This window comes from Bubalus bubalis, chromosome 14 (assembly GCF_019923935.1).
Source record: "Bubalus bubalis isolate 160015118507 breed Murrah chromosome 14, NDDB_SH_1, whole genome shotgun sequence".
Taxonomy (NCBI): Eukaryota; Metazoa; Chordata; class Mammalia; order Artiodactyla; family Bovidae; genus Bubalus; species Bubalus bubalis.
The window spans coordinates 33,081,942-33,102,787 of NC_059170.1; the positions used below are offsets into that span (position 1 = coordinate 33,081,942).

Genomic DNA, 20,846 nt, shown 5'->3' on the forward strand with positions numbered 1-20,846 from the left:
GGTTCTCCCAGAATGTTGGCTTTATTGCTTTCTCACTGCAGATGGGCAACTTCAACTCGGTAGGTCACTTGGCTACAAGCCTCCCTGGATTCCCATCACCTGGCTCTGCCACCAAGAATTATATTCCAGCTTCAGTCTGAGATTGCTAGAGACCAGAATGCTAACTTATAAACCCCTTGATCCATTAAACATGGTAAGGGAGAAGAGGTATAATATGAATATGGGACTACTGTGAATCCTAAGGGCCAGGAAAGGACACTGCTATTTCCAGAGTAAGGAAATTTGGTTGATTATCAAACAAGAGGTGTCCTCTGTAGAAACAACAACAAAAAAATTTTAGTATAAGTATATCCCATACAACATTTGAGATATACTTATGCTAAAACAATTTTGTTGTTTAGCTGATATCCAACTTTCATTTGGCACTCTATGTTTTTGGATGTGTTTGGATGTGTGCTAACTTTGTTGGTCTCCTTATAAATTAAATTTTTTTCTGGTGATATTCTCACTAAAAAAGAAACTTAGGAATGATATGGGTTATTTGACCTTAATATTGTAACACCTAAAGGGTATGGCATCACTTGGCAACTGGGAAATTTGAAACTGGTTATGGAAATGCCTTTAATCCCACTGTGAGTAGTCTTTCTTTGCTTGACCATGCACCAGTAATCCAGAAACATCCTGTCAGTTTCAGACCACAGAATGTTTGATGGAAGTTTAACGTTATTTCAAGGCTAGTGTATTCATTCTTGCAAATTTAACTTCTTGATTGCTTTATTTTTAAAGTGCATAAATTAATCATGGTAATCTAAAATTGTCTTGTGGCTTGATTAGACATATCTGCTTATTAATGTATCTCAAGTCTTATATTAAAGAAATCTATTTACCTTTGTTAATCAGGTATTTTTCATAAATGCTTCATGTATGTATGCAATTAATATGGTGTTAGGTGCTCAGTCGTGTCCAACTCTTTGTGACCCCATGGACTGTAGCCGACCAGGCTCCTCTGTCTGTGGAATTCTCCAGGCAAGAATACTGGAGTAGGTAATCATTCCTTTCTCCAGGGGATCTTTCTGACCAAGGAATGAAACCTGGGTCTCTTGCATTGCAAAGTGGATTCTTACTGTCTGAGCCACCAGGAAAGCCTAATTAATATAATATGGATTATAATTAAAGTGATTAATATAATATGGATATAAAATTCTATGGACTGCAATGTGAGAAATACTGAAAATTCAACCCTTTGATCTCTAGGAAACTGACCAGAAGGATTATAACTTACCAAGGTCCAGTCAACTATTAGTGGCAGAGATGGAGATAATTGACAAAGTTTGAATAACAAAATAAATCAAATTTTAATGGCAAGAAATTAAAAAAAATTTGTTTAGTGAAAATTCTTCTCAGAATACTCATCAGTTTAAATAGCATCTGTAGAATTCAGGTATTTATTATGTCAAAAAATTATGAGTATTGAAGTGGTGCAATTTTCCACATTGCAATTCTAAAGGAAGATTGCAAAACATGAGAGCTAAGGTGGCTCATCAAGATCACTCAAGAGTAGAGAGTCCATGTACCACAGCTACTGAGCCAGGGCTCCTGATGCCATGTGCCACAGCTACCGGGCCAGTGCTCTTGAGCCCATGTGCCACAACTAGAGAGAAGTCCATGCTCTGCAATGAAAGATCCCACATGCTGCAACTAAGACCAACATAGCCAAGTGAAAGTGAAGTCGCTCAGTCGTGTCCGACTCTTTGCGACCCTGTGGACTGTAGCCCACCAGGCTTCTCGGTCCATGGGATTCTCCAGGCAAGAATACTGGAGTGGGTTGCCATTTCCTTCTCCAGGGGGTCTTTCCGACCCAGGGATAGAACCCAGGTCTCCTGCATTGCAGGCAGACGCTTTAACCTCTGGGCCAACATAGCCAAAGAAATAAATAAATATTTTAAAAAAAACGATCACCCAGAAGTAAGAACAATTCACATAGAGGAGCTGGGAATCAGCAGGCATGACAAAGTCATTAGGCCAAAACCAATGTGTTGAAGCTGCTCTTCCTCCAAGGTGCTGTTTAACCTCTGTGGACACTGAACCCATGGAAATAGTCTGATGCCCCTTTGTGGATGAATTACCTTTATTCTGTGATTAGGGAGCTGAGTGTACTTCAGTATATAGAGAGAACCAACAGCTGGCTATCTGGTATCCACCAAGTAATCTTTCAGAAGCAAGGGAAATAAGCAATCTAATCTTATTTTTCTTGAGATAGCACTGGCCCTATATATAGGCAGAGTGCACAATTTATGGGATATGTTTTTGAAACCTTCAAAATCCTCAATGGAAAGACAGAAGGGAGATGACATCACCCAAAGCAACTTTATGAGGATATAGCTTGAGTAATGTGTATTGATGATAATTTGGTATAACAGCCAAATAAAGTGGCATTAAATCACTTAATGGGAAAGCAAATTATTATCCAGAGAACACAAGTGGAAACTGAAGATAAAAGTAGAGAATCAACCAGAGGACTTCATGTGTAGGGTGATTATATGCTCCTCTTTGTCCACAACAGTCCCAGTTTTATATTCATTCTCCCAGCGTAATACTCATTCTTCCAGTGTTCATGCTCCAGTTACTTCCAAACTCTCCCAATTTGGATTATAAATTACATGGACCGCTTTGATGAAACAGTATGACTTATACTTGTGGTCTGCCTTGACAGATCACAAATTGTCTTGTACTGTTCAAAATTCTGTGTACTTAAACAAATGAGGTATTGTTTGGGAAAATGCAGTGTTCCTGGAGAGGATACAAAGAGGAAAGAAAGAAAGAAAGAAAGCAAGGCTAGAACTCAGAAAGTGGTCTTTAATATGTAAATAGTCCTTTAAAAACAAAGAAAACTAATCAAGTAAGCAAATATCTTCAGCTGCTTGTGCCCAAGATCAAAATGTAGAGTCATTTGTACATGAAATTTTATAGGCTATTGTTGAATAAGAGTAAAAAGTTTCTAATTGAAATTATTTCTGACATTGCAATGTGCTTTGAAAAAGAGTTTCACACAGAGGACATTAACATCTAATTCTTCCCTCTGCTACTTCCAGATCAGAATTTACAGTACTGGAAGAGGATCAGAGGGAGAAGAAATCTTTCCTGCATGCTCTAACTCATCTGGCTTCCCCAGTGTCTCTGCACATGTATAACAATCCATCATTCCTGTCTACTGACTAGTTTTTCCTGCAGAAGGTCATTGCCTATAACTCTCTCCAACAGTTCTTCATCAGATCTTATTCTGGTGAGAGCTGGAGCCAGAGAGAATACAGTTGAGCACTTGCCTCTGGCTCCCATTCTAGCCCTGGGAAGGCTAGACTCCAGGATGAAGAAGGAGACGGGAATCCAGCCATGAATATCTGTTCCAGTCAGATTTCTTGCCAGGCTGGGATTTGGTCCTTATTGGAACACCTGAGTTCCTGCTCTTCTATCTTTCATCTCTATGGTCTGGTGGTTTAGACAGTTATTTCCACTGTTAGGTATGTCATCTTATCCGAGATAGCTGGACCTGAAAACCTACAGAACAGTGATCCTAGGAGATTTTGATCTGCAATTGTTATATAAAATTCAGAAATACAGTATATTTCCAAATAGATTCTTCCAAGTATGGCTCTTGGAATAATACTTCTTAAAAATTATCCTCATATCCTAGGATTATCCAGATAACTCATATACATAGGGAACACTTCTACAGAGACAAAGACCATATATTGGGTTTTGAATAAAACACACTGATAAGCAAAGTTTAAAAGACAGTATTGTACATTGACATATTTATACTGTATCTATTAAAAATGTGTTCTATTTATGTTTATTAGCTACTGGGAATTGATTCATCACTTGACTTTTTGCTACAACATAGTCTCTTATTTCCATTTACGACATTCTTTCTACCTTTTTTTCTTTGAGTAAGAGGCTCTGGAAAATTAAAAAAAAATACAGATTCTAAAGTTCTGATTTGTGGAAAATCTGGATTACAAGGAGACCAGCCCATTCTGGGCTGTATGACAGGCACAATTTTTATGTTTTTATGTCTCAACATCGAGGACCTATTTGAAGCTGTCTTATTCAAAAGTGTTTTCCAGCATCTCTGTCCAACACCTGCCCAGGTGACTAATAAAGCAATAAAAACAGATCAAAGCTGTGATTCTTTTCCCTGTCCTTCACACAATACATGCCTCAGGTATCTGTCTGGTATTTAATATAAAAAGAAAACCTGGAAACATCATGACCATTGATATATGCCACCAATGTTGTGAGCTACTAACACATTTGCCTGTTATGTCAAGGCATCTGAAAGTTTAAAGCTTGGCAAAGTAATGTTTTTCTTTTTCTTCTTCTATAATCCCAGGGTAAACATTAAGCAGACAGCATTTATGCTCTGAGCATTAAAGAAAAGAAAAGTCTGAATTTGAAAAGCCTGCTAGTACACTTTGGGGATTTTGGAAAGTGTCCTTTGGCTGGAAGCTGAGTGGAGAAGCTGCCGTTCTGTAGATGGGACAAGAGTCAAGCCGCATGGCCTCATTCATAACTTCACAGCTACTGCAAATATCAGCTGATGAATATTTATGTTATCCCTGGCTTAGACCCGAAAGACAAATAGGGAAAAAAAAGAAAGTTAGGAAAAGGTCGTCTGAACTCTGTGGGATTTTTTACCAGTACTTTCCATGCACGAACAGTAGCCCTGAATGAAGTCATTCTGTTCAGGGCCCAGCACAGGAAAACAGAGGCTGTTCATTAGCGCCTCGCACTTTGTTTGAACCTTGTACATTCATGGGGTCCTGGAAGGGAAACCCTTTTCCTTAAATCAAACACACAGGTTATAGAGCTACTTTATTATTGTGTTGTTTTTTTTTTTTTGGTAAATTATTGCAAATTGCCCCTCATTGTATAGTAACTTCAACGGTTCAAAGAGCAGGTCAGAGAAGTAGAGTTTCTAGACACACAAAAGTACAGTCCAGGCCAAATTAATATTTTATTCAGTTATGGTTTCAGAAAAATATCTGTAGGTATATATAAATGATAGAATTACATATCCTAGCAGAGAAAATTATTTTCTTAAAATATACTAAAGATTTTAGTTTTATTTCAGAAAAAATATGCCCCTTGGGATGCACTAAATAATAGCTAATCAAATCTTAATCACTTGGGGTTGATTATTTAAATTCTATCTCTTTTAACTGTGTGTTTGCCACATACCACCACCCCCCCTCCGCCCCAAGAGCCGCCTTTATACTCTGCTGCTATTTCTACCATCTTTACCATCTCCAAGTTGACCAAAGTTATGGAAAGAAGAAAAGGAAATTCACCAAGATGAGAGAATTTTCCCACCTGCCTATAACTTGGCTTCCCTCACAGCTCAGTTGGTAAAGAATCTGTCTGCAATGCAGGAGACCTGAGTTTGATTCCTGGGTTGGGAAGATCCCCTGGAGAAGGAAATGGCAACCCACTCCAGTATTTTTGCCTGGAGAAACCCATGGATGGGGGAGCCTGGTGAGCTGTCATCCGTGGGGTCACAGAGTCAGACATGACTTGGCGACTAAACCACCACCATCATAACTCTGTTATCAATTTTAGTTCAGGATAAGCTTAAACATTTGGCTAAAATGAAATTTGTGACTGCCACATGAATTCAATGGCAGACATGTCCTGTAATTTTCTCACACTCCTGGGAAGGGGCAGGAGTTCATAATATTTCACTGAGATGAGAATGAGATGCAAATGATTTACTAAGGAAGTGCTTCCAGGAGACATGGGAAAGTGAGAGGAGAGACCAGATACAGAAAGGAAGATGCGAGGTATGGGAAACTCCAGCCTCAGTCGGTTCCTGCAAGGTGCTCTGGAACACAGTTGTACCTGAATGTTCGTCCCAACTTAAGACAAGGGAATTGGGCTTTTATCAGTTCAGTCGCTCAATCATGTCCTACTCTTTGCAACCTCATGGACTGCAGCACACCAGGCTTCCCTGTCCTTCACCATCTCACGGAGTTTGCTCAAAGTCATGTCTGTTGAGTTGGTGATGCCATCCAACCATCTCATCCCCTGTTGCTCCTTCTCCTCCTGCCTTCAATCTTTCCCAGCATCAGGGTCTTTTCCAAGGAGTCAGTTCTTCACATCAGGTGGCCAAAGTATTGGAATTTCAGCTTTAGCATCGTATTTTTGGGCTTGTATATTACTGCACTAATCGGATATGACTAAAGACCGCCCACTTGTGATGAGGGTACTTTGGGTAAGCAACTTTCTCAGTTTACCTGGGACTGTCCTTCTTTTAGTGCTGAAAACCCCACATTTGGGGACACCATTCAGTCCTCAACAAACTGGGCTGGTTGGTCAACCTTGGAAGATGCAAATTCCCAGGTACTTCTGGCTCTCTGGGCAGCGAAGTTGGTTCTTGTAGTTCAAGGTCAGCCTTTTAAAGGAAATCACTGGCTCAGACCACACCCAGCCTGTGGATGAACACAGAGACACAGCGTAGGGAACCTACAGTCCTCTGGGTGGAGCTCAGACATACACCCTCATAGCAGTCAGTTCCTACCATCAGCTCTCCAAGGGACAACTCGGTACCTGCAGAGATAATGTTAGATGTGAGATTGAGGCCTGGAGTAAGATATTTATTTCATCCCTCCACATATAGCTCTTAGTTGCAGTCAAAATTCCAGGCTATGGCATGTAGATTCAGCATTAGTCAAGAGTTACAAGTAGATTTTATGAAGAAAGTACTAACACTTGAATGAAATCAGGGGCCAGCCCATGAGCTAGACATTAACAGAGAGAATTTGAACAAAATCTCTATAGATTCTAGTATACTCTGTCAGGTTGACTCTTTCAACATACTGTTTCTCATGATGTGACATCTAATTCTGAAAGTACGTTGTATGTACGAGGTGAAGACAGAGTGCATATTCTCCAGCACTGCCCAAGACTGATGGAATCCTGTATTTCTTTTGATTTAACCTCTATGAGTTAATAGTAACTGCCTAAAGGTAATGGTGCTATGCTATGCCAAGTCACTTCGGTCGTGTCCGACTCTGTGTGACCCCATAGACGGCAGTCCACCAGGCTCCCCCGTCCCTGGGATTCTCCAGGCAAGAACACTGGAGTGGGTTGCCATTTCCTTCTCCAATGTATGAAAGTGAAAAGTGAAAGTGAAGTCACTCAGTCATGTCTGACTCTTAGCGATCCCATGGACTGTAGCCTACCAGGCTCCTCCGTCCATGGGATTTTCCAGGCAAGAGTACTGGAGTGGGGTGCCATTGCCTTCTCCTAGGTAATGGTGAATAATATGCAAATTTTACCTTTTTTCCCTTTTTTGAGTTAAGAAATAAAAGTAAGACTTTTTTACTTGTGTTCCTCCCTTGGTTTATAAAGACAAAAATGGTGGGTGAGAAATTGGTCAATTTACTAGCTTGGGCAGGTATGCTTGGTAAATGGTGTGTGCTTTTTAACTCAGTGTGTTGGTGACAAGGGCCTCAAGTTTCACATTTGGTTCTTTGCTTGTCTTTCTCAGCTTTTCAAGACCCTTATAAAGCAAGCCCACCCAGAGGATTTATTATAGGAGTGCTTCCTTTTGCCTGCAGCAATACCATATCCACATGAAAGCATGTCTTAGCCAGCCCACCTTGTGTCACTGCTTAGGAGAAACATGGATTCAAATAGTTTCCAGAGAAATAGCTGGAAAGTATACGGCAGAATATTATAAAAATATGTGAAGAAGAGAAATCTTTCTCTGCTTAGTTCATTGAGAAAATCATCAAGGTGCTGGCTTCTGAGTAATTATTAACACTTCCTAAACTGATATGTACACACTACCATATTTAAAATAAATAACCAACAAGGACCTACTGTATAGCACAGGGAACTCTGCTCTGTATTCTGTAGTAACCTAAATGGAAAATAACTTGAAAAAGAATATATATATATATATAAAACTGAATCACTTTGTTGTATATCGGAAACAAACACAACATTGTTAATCAACTATGCTCCAATATAGAATTTAAAAAATGTCAGCCAGGTTGCTATTTGGGCTTAAATTTCAATGATCACAGACCTTTCAAAATCATTACCTTTGCTAAATTACCACCACAATTAAACATCAGAAGGGAGACAGAATTAGACCTAAAATAAAAAGGAGGTAAAGAATAAAAAAAAAACATTTTATCCAGACAAAAACTAAGGGCATATTCCTTGTGAATTATTTATTATGAATATTTTGGAAGGGCAAAGACTGATGATTGAGTATGGACAAATTCACTAAAATTGAGAACCATAAAACTATGACCAAGCTTTTGAAGCTATAGAGAAGTGAATTTATGGCATTGCTAAAAGAATAATATTTATTGAAACTCTATACCAAAAAAATAGTACAGATCAAAAATTTGGCTAGGTTTGTGACATGTTAGCCCTCATTTTTCTATTGGTTTTGAGGTTTGAGGGAGAGCTTACCTAAGCATTTAAGCTATTGGTTAAGCAATTTTATGTGTACCTGCAGACTTTAATATTACTGATGTGACCAATTACTCAAGTGCATAACACAAATGAAGATTCTTGGACATGGCATATAGTGGAGCCTAGATAAAGATTTGTTGGATGAGTGGATATTTTTTTCTATGAATGATAAGCTTCTATACAAAGAAATACCAAGATTAAACATGCAAGATATTTGTGTTGAAGGAAATGCATAAAAGGAGATTACTATCTATTTCTAAAATGAAATCTATTAGAAATAAGTCTAGTCAGACTGTAACTCCAAGTGCACAGAGTGTCAAAACTAGAAGAGGTAAGGCTGACTAACGCATTTTGCTTTCTTACACAATTTGACAATAGTCTGTGAAAATTTGGATAAGCCAACCTTAATGACCCTAAAGAGCCAACTCATCAGAAAATATCCTGATGCTGGGAAAGATTGAAGGCAGGAGGAGAGGGGGATGACACAGGACAAGATTGGTTGGATGGCATCACTAACACAAATGACATAGGTTGGAGCAAGCTCCAGGATGTGCTGTTGTCCAGGAGGTTGCAAAGAATTGGACACGACTGAGCAACTGAAAAACAACCTTAATGACAAAATGTTTTCCCCAAATAAAGACAAATTAATAATAGTATTTGGGGATAGCATCTTCTCTAGATTAGTTTTGTTCTGTTTCCACTTAGCATCAACTGGATTACTTCCATTGTTGTTGCTGTTGTTCAGTCACTAAATCATGTCCAACTCTTTGTGACCCCATGAACTGCAGCATGCCAGGCATCTCTGTCCTTCACTATCTTCCAGAGTTTGCTCAAGTTCATGTCCATTGAGACAGTGATGCCATTCAACCATCTCATCCTCTGTCGCCCCCTTCTCCCCTTGTCCTCCATTTTTCCCAGCATCAGGATCTTTTCCAATGACTTGGCTCTACACATGAGGTGGCCAAAGGATTGTAGCTTCAGCATCAATCCTACCAATGGATATTCAAGGTTGATTTCTTTTAGGAAGGACTGGTTTGATCTCCTTGCTGTCCAGGGGACTCTCAGGAGTCTTCTCCAGCCCCACAGTTCAAAAGTGTCAATTCTTCAGTGCTCAGCCTTCCTTATGGTCCAACTCTCACATCCATACATAACTACTGGGAAAACTATAGCTTTGATTATATGACTCTTTTTAGGCAAAGTGATGTCTTCATTTTTTAAAACACTGTCTAGGTTTGACATAGCTATTCTTCCAAGGAGCAAGTGTCTTTTAATTTTGTGGCTGCAGTCACTGTCTGCAATGATTTTGGAGCCCAAGAAAATGAAATCTGACACTGTTTCCACATTTCCCCCATCCATGAAGCGATAGGGCCCAAAGCCATGATCTTAGTTTTTTGAATGTTGAGTTGTAAGCCAGCTTTTTCACTCTACTCTTCCACCTTCATCAAGAGGCTCTTTAGTTCCTGTTCATTTTCTGCCATTAAAGTGGTATCATCTGCATATCTGTTGCTATTTCTCCCTGCAATCTTGATTCCAGCTTGTGATTCATTGAGTCTGACATTTTGCATGATGTTACCTGCATATAAGTTAAATAAGCAGGGTGACAATATACAGCCTTGATGTACTTCTTTCCAAATTTTGAACCAGTCCATTGTTCCATGTATGGTTCTAAGTGTTGCTTCTTGACATACATATAGGTTTCTCAGGAGGCAGGTAAGGTGGTCTGGTATTCCCATTTCTTTAAGAATATTCCACAGTTTGTTGTGATCCACATAGTAAAAGGCCTTAGCACAGTCAATGAAGCAGATTTTTTTTTGGAATTCTCTTATGTGATCTCTGGTTCCTCTGCCTTTTGTAAATCCAGATTATATATCTGGAATTTCTTAGTTCACATACTCTTGAAGACCAGCACGAGGGATTTTGCGCATAATCTTGTGAAATGAGTGCAATTGTGTGGTAATTTGAAAATTCTTTGGTATTGCTTTTCTTTGGGATTAGAATTAAAAACTGACCTTTTCCATTCTTGTGGCCACTACTGAGTTTCCCAACTTTGCTGGCATAATGAGTGCAGCACTTTAATGGCATGATCTTTTAAGATTTTAAATAGCTCAGCTGGAACTCCATCACCCCTACTAGCTTTGCTTGTAGTAATGCTTCCTAAGGCCCACTTGACTTCACACTCCAGGATGTCTGTGTATTCTTGCCACCTCTTCTTAAACTCTTTTGCTTCTGTTAGCTCCTTGCTATTTTTGTCCTTTATTGTGTCTATCTTTGTATGAAATGTTCCCTTGGTAACTCCAATTTTCTTAAAGAGATCTCTAGTATTTCCCATTTTATTATTTTCTTCTGTTTCTTTATGTTGGTCACTTAAGAAGGCTTTCCTATCTCTCCTTACTATCCTCTGGAACTCTTCATTCAGTTGAGTGTATCTTTCCCTTTCTTCTTTGCCTTTCACGTCCCTTCTTTTCTCAGCTATTTTAAGGCCTGCTCAGACAACCACTTTATCTTTTTGCATTTCTTTTTCTTGGGGATGGTTTTGGTCATCGCCTCCTATACAATGTTACAAACCTCTGTCCATAGTTCCTCAGGCATTCTGTCTACCAGATCGAATCCCTTGAATCCATTCATAACCGCCACAGTATAATCATAAGGGATTTGATTTAGGTCATAATTGAATGGCCTAGTGTTTTTCCCTACCTACTTTCTTCAATTTGAGCTTGGATTTTGCAATAAGGATCTGATGATCTAAGCCATGGTCAGCTCCAGGTCTTGTTTTTGCTGACTGTATAGAGCTTCTCCATCTTCAACTGCAAAGAATATAGATCTGATTTCGAGACTGACCATCGGGTGATGTTCATGCGGAGAGTTGTCTCTTGTGTTGTTGGAAGAGGGTGTTTGCTATGATTGCTGCATTTTCTTGACAAAACTCTGTTAGCCTTTGCCTGCTTCATTTTGAACCCCAAGGCCAAACTTCAATTAGATAGCTACAGATCAATTAAGGAGAGGTTTAATTTTTTTTTTTTACAATTTTATTGAGTCTTTATATTTTCCAGGCATATTTTTTTTCATGTGGTAAAGCTTTAACTACATTATTATATAGTTATAGACTTGTAAGACTTTAGATCTTTGCTGGTGTTGTCTTTTCTTACTGCCTATATTCCCCAATCCATCTGGTTAATAGTCATTTTATAGTTAATGTCCCTGCCCTCATACATTTTTTGTTACTAAATACACCACCTGGGTTCAGATACTTTGATGCATCTGCCTTCCTCCCCTGTACTCCTCAGATACCATGACAGGTGTGATCCTATTCTGCCATCATTTTTGACTTAATGCATCAACTTCCTCCCAAGGATGATGAGCTGTCTTAGGACAGGGCCATTGTCTTTTTGTGGGTCACTATATCCCAAGTTTGTTTTTGGCACCATAGCTTACATAGCAGACCCATGAGAAATAATTGTTAAATAAATGAATTTTATATAGCCTCCAAATCATGTTAGTGGATGAAGGATCCAAAGAGCAGTGATCAAACCACTGATGCAGTAAATGCTAATTTGTCAAAATGGCCTTCAATGTGAGAATTTTAACATTTTTTCTCCATCCTCCTCTTCCTTTTTTGGTTAACCTTTACTCTTGGCATCATACATCCAATACAATAAATGCTCTGCCTATATAGGTTGCTACCTTTGAACTCTTCTCTTTGGGACTGAGAAGTAACCTTGGTTGAAAGAACAAAAGTATAACTCTGGGAAGGCTGATACGATGTAATCTGGAGCTTGAAAAGAAAGGGACAGCATTCAGAACCATGTAGTCATTTCTTTGTATAATGTAAGCTACCAGAAAGAATTTCTGAAGATGTTTCACATGGATAAACATTCAGGTTAAAAGTTAGTCAAAGATTGCATTAAATACCAGTATAATCCTCTCTCTGTAATACATTTTGATCATTAAGATGTAGATTATGTAACTGTTCATGTTACACCAATTCAGATTCTTCTATTTTTAAATGCAGGCTATTTTAAACAGGAGCCAAGATTAGATTTAGCAAGGGCTTTCTTTTAAGAATAAATTGATGAATTTAACAAATAGTTTGTGAAAGTAGAAAATACTTTTAATTCCATCTTTTTCTGCAATAAGTCATATATTAGAGTAAGGTCATTTACTTTTTACATTTTTGTTATGGTATCATTTACATATAGTAAAATCCATGTTTCTATTTTAGAGTTGAGAGTTTTAAAAATATGTACAGTAGTGTAATAATCAGCTCAGTCAAGATGTAAAATGGTTTCTCCACCCCTCCCAAATTCCTCTATACCCCTTCATGTTACCGTCTCTTCCTACTATAGCAACCACTGATATATTTTCTGTCCCTAGAGTTTTCACTATTTCAGAATATCATTAAATGAAATAATGCAATATGTAATTCTTTGAGACTGGCTTACTTTACTTAACATAATGAATTTGAGATTCATACATGATATTAAATAAATCAGTAGTTCCATCATGGTTTCCCCTGCCCCATTCCTTGTAAGATTTTTCTTTTAATATTTAAAAAAAATGTTTATGCATTTTTTGGGGGGCTGCACTGGGTCTTTGTTGATATATGCAGACTTTTGCTAATTGCAGTGGTTGGTGGTTACTCTGTAGTGTGCAGTCTTCTCACGGTGGCTTCTCTTGTTGCAGAGCATGGATTCTAAAACATGGGCTAAATAATTGTCACATGAGTTTAGTGCCTCCATGGCATGTGAAATCTTCTTGGACCAGTAATCAAATCTGTGTCCGCTCCATTGGCAGGTGGATTCTTAACCATTGGACCATCAGGAAAGTCCTTTCTTCTAGTATTTTTAAACGACTATTTTTTAGAGAAGTTTAAAGGTTCATAGCAAAATTAATAGGAAGGCACATAGGTATCCCATATACCCCTTTCCCAACACATGCACAGCCTCCCCAACTATCGACATCCCCACCGGATGGCACATTTGTTATAAGTGATGAACCTACATTGACACATCATAATCATTCGAAGTTCATAGTTTACATTATGGCTCATCATTGGTGTTGGCAGTCTGCGGGCTTCAATAAATGTATAATGACATGTATCCATGTATAATGACATGTATCATGGTATGGTATCATACAGAGTATTTTTACTGCCCTAAAAGTCCTTTCAGCCTACCTATTCATCTTTTCCGCCTAATCCCTTGGCAACCACTGATCTTTTACTGTCTTCATAGTTTTTTTTTTCCTTTTCCAGAATGCCAGATAGTTGAAATCATACAGTATGTAGCCTTCTCAGATTGGCTTCTTTCACTTAGTAGCGTACGTTAAAAATTCTTGCATATCTTTTCATGGCTTACTAGCTCATTTCTTTTCAGGGCTGAGTAGTGTCTAGTTGCCTGGATGTACCCCAGTTTATGTATTCATCACCTACTCAACAACATTTTGGTTGCTTTCAAGTTTTGGAACTTAAGAATAAAGCTGCTCTAAATTGCCATATACACGTTTTTGAGTGGACATGTTTTCTCAGCTTATTTGAGTAAATACCAAAGAAATGATGACTGTATCATGTGGTGAAAATGTTTATTTTTTTTTGTAAAAATCTGCCAGATATCTTCCAAAGTGGCTGTACCATTTTCCTTTCCCACCATCAATGAATGATAGTTCCTGTTGTTTTACATCTTTGTCATCATATGGCGTCATCAAGGTTCAGATTTTGGCATTCTAGGAGGTATGCAGTGGTAATCTGTTATTTTAATTTGATTTTCTGGGGTGACATATAGAGTGGGCTGTCTTTTCATATACCTTTGAGAAGGGGACGACAGAGGATGACATGGTTGGATGGTATCACCGACTTGATAGATATGAATTTGAGTAAGCTCTGGGAGTTGGTGATGGACTTCTTTGGTGATGTATTCTACTTTGGTAGCGTCTGTTAAGACCCACTGTTTTTTAAATTAATTTTTTATTGAAGGATAATTGCTTTACAGAATTTTGCTGTTTTCTGTCAAATCTCAACGTGAATCAGTCATAGGTGTGCATATATACCTTCCCTTTTGAAACTCCCTCCCATCTCCCTCCCCATCCCACCCCTCTAGGTTGATACAGAGCCCCTGTTTGAGTTTCCTGAGACATACAGCAAATTCCCTTTAGTTATCTATTTTATATATGGTAATGTAAGTTTCCATGTTACTCTTTCCAAACATCTCATCCTCTCCTCCCCTCTCCCCATGTCCATAAGCCTATTCTCTATGTCTGTTTCTCCACTGTTGCTCTGTAAATAAATTCTTCAGTACCATTTTTCTAGATTTCATATATATGTGTTAGAATACATTATTTATCTTTCTCTTTCTGACTCACTTCTCTCTTATAATAGGTTCTAGGTTCATCCACCACATTAGAACTGACTCAAATGTGTTCCTTTTTATGGTTGAGTAATATTGTGTGTATATACCACAACTTCCTTATCCGTTCATCTGTTGATGGACATCTAGGTTGCTTCCATGTTCTAGCTATTGTAAATAGTGCTGCAATGAACAATGGGTGTCTCTTTCAGTTTTGGTTTCCTCAGGGTAAATGCCTAGGAGTGGGATTGCTGGGTCATATGGTGGTTTTATGCCTAGTTTTTTAAGGCCCACTTTTTAATATGGTTGTTCATAATCTTATTTATTTGGTTGTTCTTTTTCTTTGGTTGAATTCTAAGATTGTGTAGATTTTGGGTGAGAATCCTTTATCAGATGTGTCTTTTGCAAATACATTTCCCCAATCCATATATTGTCTTATTTTCTGAACACTGTCTTTTGGAAAGCAGACTGTTTTTAATTTTAATGATGCCTATTGGAAGGCTCTGAAGCTGGGAGCGATTGGGGGCAGGAGGAGAAGGGGACGACAGAAGATGAGATGGCTGAATGGCATCATGGACTCAATGCACATGAGTTTGAGTGAACTCTGGGAGTTGGTGATGGACAGGGAGGCCTGGCATGCTGAGATTCATGGGGTCGCAAAGAGTCGGACACAACTGAGCGACTGAACTGAACTGAACTGAACTTATAGTAATTACTTCTTTCATGGATTATGCCTTTGATATTTTATCTAAAAAGTCATCACCATTCCCAAAGTCTTTTAGATCTTCTGTATTGTCTTTTCAGAATTTCATAGTTCTGCTTTTATATTTCTGTCTGTGATTCATTGTGAGTAAATTTTTGTACAGGGTTTAAGATTTATGTCTTCACATTTTTTAAAATTTTAAAACAGAAGTTCAATTGTTCTAGCATCATTTGTTGAAGGGACTTTATTTGCTCTGTTGTATTACCTTTGCCTCTTCGTCAATCAGTTGACTGTATTGTGAGTTTATTTCTGTGCTGTCTATTTTGTTCCATTGATCTATTTCTCTGTTCTCTCACCAGCACAACCTTGTCTTTATTATTGCAGCTTTATAGTAGTTTTGAAGTCTGGTCTTATCAATCCTCCAAATTTGTTCTTCTCCTTCAATATTGTGTTGGCTATTCTGGGTCTTTTGCCCTTCCATATAGACTTTAAAATCAGTTTGTCAATATCTATAAAATTATCTTGCTGGGATTTTGATTGGAATTGAATTAAATCTGTAGATCAAGTTTGGAAGATGTGACATCATGACAGTACTGAGTCTTTCTGTTCGTGAACATGGAGTGTCTCTCAATTTATTCAGTTCTTTACTTTTGTTCTTCAGAGTTTTATAATTTCTTCATGTTGACTCATACATACATTGTTAGATTTATACCTAAGTATTTCATTTTTGGATGCTAATGTAAATGACATTGTGTTTTTAATTTCAAATTCTACTCTTTCATTGCTGGCATGTAGAAAAGCAGTTGACTTTTGTATATTAACCTTATACCCTTATGTCTTGCCATATCTGTTTATTAGCTACAGAAGTTTTTTGTTCATCCTTTAAGATTTTCTATATAGATGATTGCATCATCAGCAAACAACATTCTATTTCTTTTTTCTCCAATTGCTTTGTTTTCTTGCGTGTGTGTTTAGTTGCTCAGTTGTGTCTGACTCTTTTGTGACCCCATGGACTACAGCCCGCCATGCTCCTCTGTCCATGAGGATTCTCCAGGCAAGAATACTGGAATGGGTTACCATGCCCTCTTCCAGAGGGTCTTCCCAATTGAACCCAGGTCTCCTGCTTTGCAGGTAGATTCTTTACCAAGTAAGCCACCAGGGAAACTGGTATTATTATGCTATTTAGAACTTCCAAGATAATGTCAAAAAGGATTGGTGAGAGAGGACATCCTTTACTTTTTCCTAGCCATAGCAGAAACTTCTACTTTATCATAATCAAGTATGATGTTAGATGTAGGCTTTTGTAGATACTCTTTATTAAATTGAGGAAGTTCTCCTCTATTCCTGGTTTACTGAGAATTCTTTTTCTTTTCATCATGGAAGAATGTTGGATTTTTGTAAATTTTTTTTCTGCATTTATTGATATGATGGTGTAGCTTATCTTTTAAAGCCTGTTGATGTATTAACATTAATTGATTTTCAAATATTTGACTAGCCTTTCATACCTGGGATGAATTCTGGGTATTGAAAGCCAGTTTAACATTTGAAAATGTTTTATTTACATTTGTAGTCCATATGTAGTTAAATTTTATATAAGGTATGGGTTGAGGCTGCACATATTTTGTATTATCATTTCAGCACAATTTGTTGAACAGACTATTATTTCTCCATTGAATTGTCTTTGCACCTTTGTAGAAAAATAAGACTCAATATAGCAGTTTACTTCTGGATTCTTTATTCTCTTCTTTTGACTTATATATGTATTCATTTGACAATACCACACCAGGATAACTATTTTTAAAAAGTTGAAAATGTTAGAGTGATTTTTCTTATAAATAGACAATCTGAAATTCTTCTGCATCGTTGATGAATAGAAATGAAACCTTCCGAGGTCAGTTTCTGTATGTATGGCATGAAGATTTGCATGAGTGAAAATCCAAAGTCCTTTTCTTAAATTTAACTTCCCTTCTCTTCCCTTCCTTTCCCTCCTCCATCCTTTCTTTCTCTTTTCCTCTTCCTCTCTAGCCTTCTCTTCTTTCTCACCTCCTTTCTGTGGCCTGTCTTTTCCTGTCTTCTTCTCACTCCCATGTTCTTTCCCTTTATAGTCAGTAGATGGTGCTGTGCTGCAACACATACAATTGCTGATTTCCTAAAACTTGTAAATATCATATTATGTCATCTGTTAACTCTGTGCCTTCACTTTGACAAATGATTTGTTAAACTGTTAATGGAACAACGATGTTCACACTCCTCCCCTTTGAGAAATGAAACCCCAGGTAGGGATCAGATCATTTGGTCACTGGAAAAGTCAGGAGATAAAAACTTTTGATTAAGAATATTTTTAAAAAAGCAGTAGTGAGTAGTGGCCCTGAAAACCCACAATATGGCTCAGTCTGTGTGACATTTGAGTTGGTGTTTGTTTATCCAAGAGCAAAAATATGGATGGCCACTAAGAACATAGGATAGGAAGCCCCTTTGCTCAAAATAAAATCCCAAGGTTAATTTGTTTGTGAATCACAGAGCCAGCTGGCTGCCTTGGCCCAGCTATGACTTTTGTGGTGACAGCTGTTTCTACCAAGATTTGACGGTGGGAGCAGGGGCAGAGCTGGTGGTTGCAAGATGGAATGCAAGTGGGAGATGGATTGAAAGAATGGACTATGGTTGCTTTAGAAAGGAAATCCATGGGTCTCAGATATTCTCAATTGAAATCATATTTCCTCTAGCTGGACATAATGCTTTTACTTCTCAGGCCACAGTAGATAGGAGTGCATGGTCAGTTGCTACTTCATGTCTCCTTTGGTTATGATTTAATGGTGGGTGTTTAATTTTCCAAAAGTTTAGCAAACTGTGAGGGTTTCCAGAAAAGGCACTATATTTGCTTGCAAATAACCTAACTTGTACTTCTCTGGCCCCAAAACCCTGAGGGGCTATGGTTTCTTGCATGTTTCCTGAAGTCTACTTTTCCAAAGGTCAAATAAAAGGCCCCTTTTGGAGTTGATGGCATCTTCCTAGGGCTTCCATGTGTAAAACTTACAGTTTATAGTACTTGTAGTTTATAACGTACACTTTATAGTACCTTATGGTTTCACAAAGCAATTTTACCAACATCTGAAATTATCCCTTTTCTTAGAAAATAGAAATTTGGATTAGGGCATTGGAGGTCCAAGCCAGAGAGATAGATGAGGAAGAAATGCATTGGTTAATGATGACCTTTAACCTCATTTACATCTCCACTTAGGTATTTCATCTTAACAGATCCAAAACTGAGCACCCGATATCCATCCCCCATCTGCTTAATTTTCTACCTTCTCTCTCTTACTGAATCGCTTGTCATCTTTTCAGTTCTCAGCTCTCAAACATTGGGGTTTCTCCTGATTCTCTCTTTGTTACTCTACACCTGATCTGCAAACAAAACCTGTTGATTCTACCTTTAAAGTATGTTCAGCATCTGATTTCATCTCATCACCTTCCTTGCTACATAAACCCTGGTCTGACTCACCATCATCTCTTGTGTGAATTAGGCCATCAGTTTTCTAACAGGTTTCCCTGTTTCAACCCTTGTGCCCACTTCAGTGTAATCTCAGCATAGCAGCCATAGTCGGGCTGTTAAAAAGCAAATTCGACCTTTGCCCAGAACTCCCCAATGGCTCCCATCACCCATGGAGGAGGGGCAAACACCTTACAATGACCTGCAGAGTGATGTGGCACTAACCTCTAACCCCTGGGACCCTGTTTTGTTTTACTTACCCTTTTACTCATACCTCTTCCCTGTTTCTCACACTTGCCAGGAATGTTCATGCCTTGGTATCTGTTCACTTTCTCTTGTCCTTGAAACCCCCTCTCCAAGAAATCATTCTTGATCTCTTATCCTTCAGATCTTTACTCTGTGTAACCTTTTCACTGTGGGTTTCCCTGGTAATGCTCTTTAAAATAGCACTCTCTAATTGTTACCAACCAGTGTTCTTGGCCTCATTAATAAATAGAATTTGATCAGAGGCCAGACAAGAAATCCAGACAAGGCTTTATTGGGGCACTTGCTGCATGAAGGATGAGTGAAAATGAACAACAGTTTCTCTTGCTTACTCCCTCCCTGAGTGGGGGGCAAGCTTACATGGGGTCAGGGTAAAAGTGTGTTCAGGTGTCAGGTCAGAGGGGTGGCTTAGGTGGTTTGCCCACCCTTTAGGTGGTGCTGTGTGCAGAGGGCACGTGCAGTACTCTGCTTTTGCTTCAGATTCTTCAGAAATGGCAACTGAGTTTTTTTTTTTTTTTTTTTTTTTGAGAATATCTTTTTTTTTTAAGTTCTCAGAAGTGACAATTTTATTTATTTATTTATTTTTTTAAAATTTTATTTTATTTTTAAACTTTACAAAATTGTATTAGTTTTGCCAAATATCAAAATGAGTCCGCCACAGGTATACATGTGTTCCCCATCCTGAACCCTCCTCCCTCTTCCTTCCCCATACCATCCCTCTGGGTCATCCCAGTGCACTAGCCCCAAGAATCCAGTATTGTGCATTGAACCCGGACTGGCAACTTGTTTCATACATGATATTTTACATGTTTTAATGCCAATCTCCCAAATCTTCCCACCCTCTCCCTCTCCCACAGAGTCCATAAGACTCTTCTATACATTTTTTTAATTAATTAATTTTTTATAGATAGATAATTGTTTTACAGAGTTTTGCTGTTTTCTGGGAAACCTCAACATTAATCAGTCATAGGTGTACATATATCTCCTCCTTTCGAAACTCCCAACCATCTGTCTCTCCATCCCACCCCTCTAGGTTGATACAGAGCCCCTGTTTGAGTTTCCTGAGACAGCAAATTCCCGTTGGCTATCTATTTTACATATGGTAATGTAAGTTTCCATGTTACTCTTTCCATACATACACCCTCTCCTCCCCTCTCCCCGCCCTGTAAATAAATTCTTCAGTACCATTTTTCTAGATTTTGTATATATGTGTTAGAATATGGTATTTTTCTTTCTGACTCACTTTACTCTGTATAATAGGTTCTAGGCTCATCCACCTCATTAGAACTGACTCAAATGTGTTCCTTTTTATGGCTGAGTAATATTCCATTGTGTATTTTGATCTTTTGTACCTTTTCGTCCTTCTTCCCCAACTGTGCATGCACATAGTTATTTTTAATCCTACATAGTTTATTTGTATTTTGTTGCTCAAGGATAGGTATGTCCAGATACAAGCAATGCAGCACTTAAGCAAAGAGTCCCAGGTTCCAGACCTGTTTCATAACCACTTCCTATTCTTTCCCTGGTTTATTTTTTCCAACATATTACAAATATATTATAATCTGTA

General features: G+C 38.3%; 1 protein-coding gene across 4 annotated transcripts in view; it reads left to right on the forward strand.

The window, feature by feature from the left end:
• HAO1 (hydroxyacid oxidase 1) overlaps positions 1-20,846 on the forward strand; it is a 142,329-nt gene that overhangs the window by 74,431 nt on the left and 47,052 nt on the right. For 3 of the 4 annotated variants that reach the window (XM_006053569.4, XM_006053568.4, XR_003103127.3), the window contains one exon: positions 3,093-4,179. The exons of the other annotated variant lie outside the window; for it this stretch is intronic. Coding sequence is in view for 1 of the 3 variants with exons in the window: in XM_006053568.4 (XP_006053630.1) it covers positions 3,093-3,191 (99 nt within the window). In the remaining 2 variants the exon portion in view is untranslated. Of the gene's footprint in view, positions 1-3,092; positions 4,180-20,846 lie in introns of those variants that run through there. 4 annotated transcript variants of the gene reach the window in all.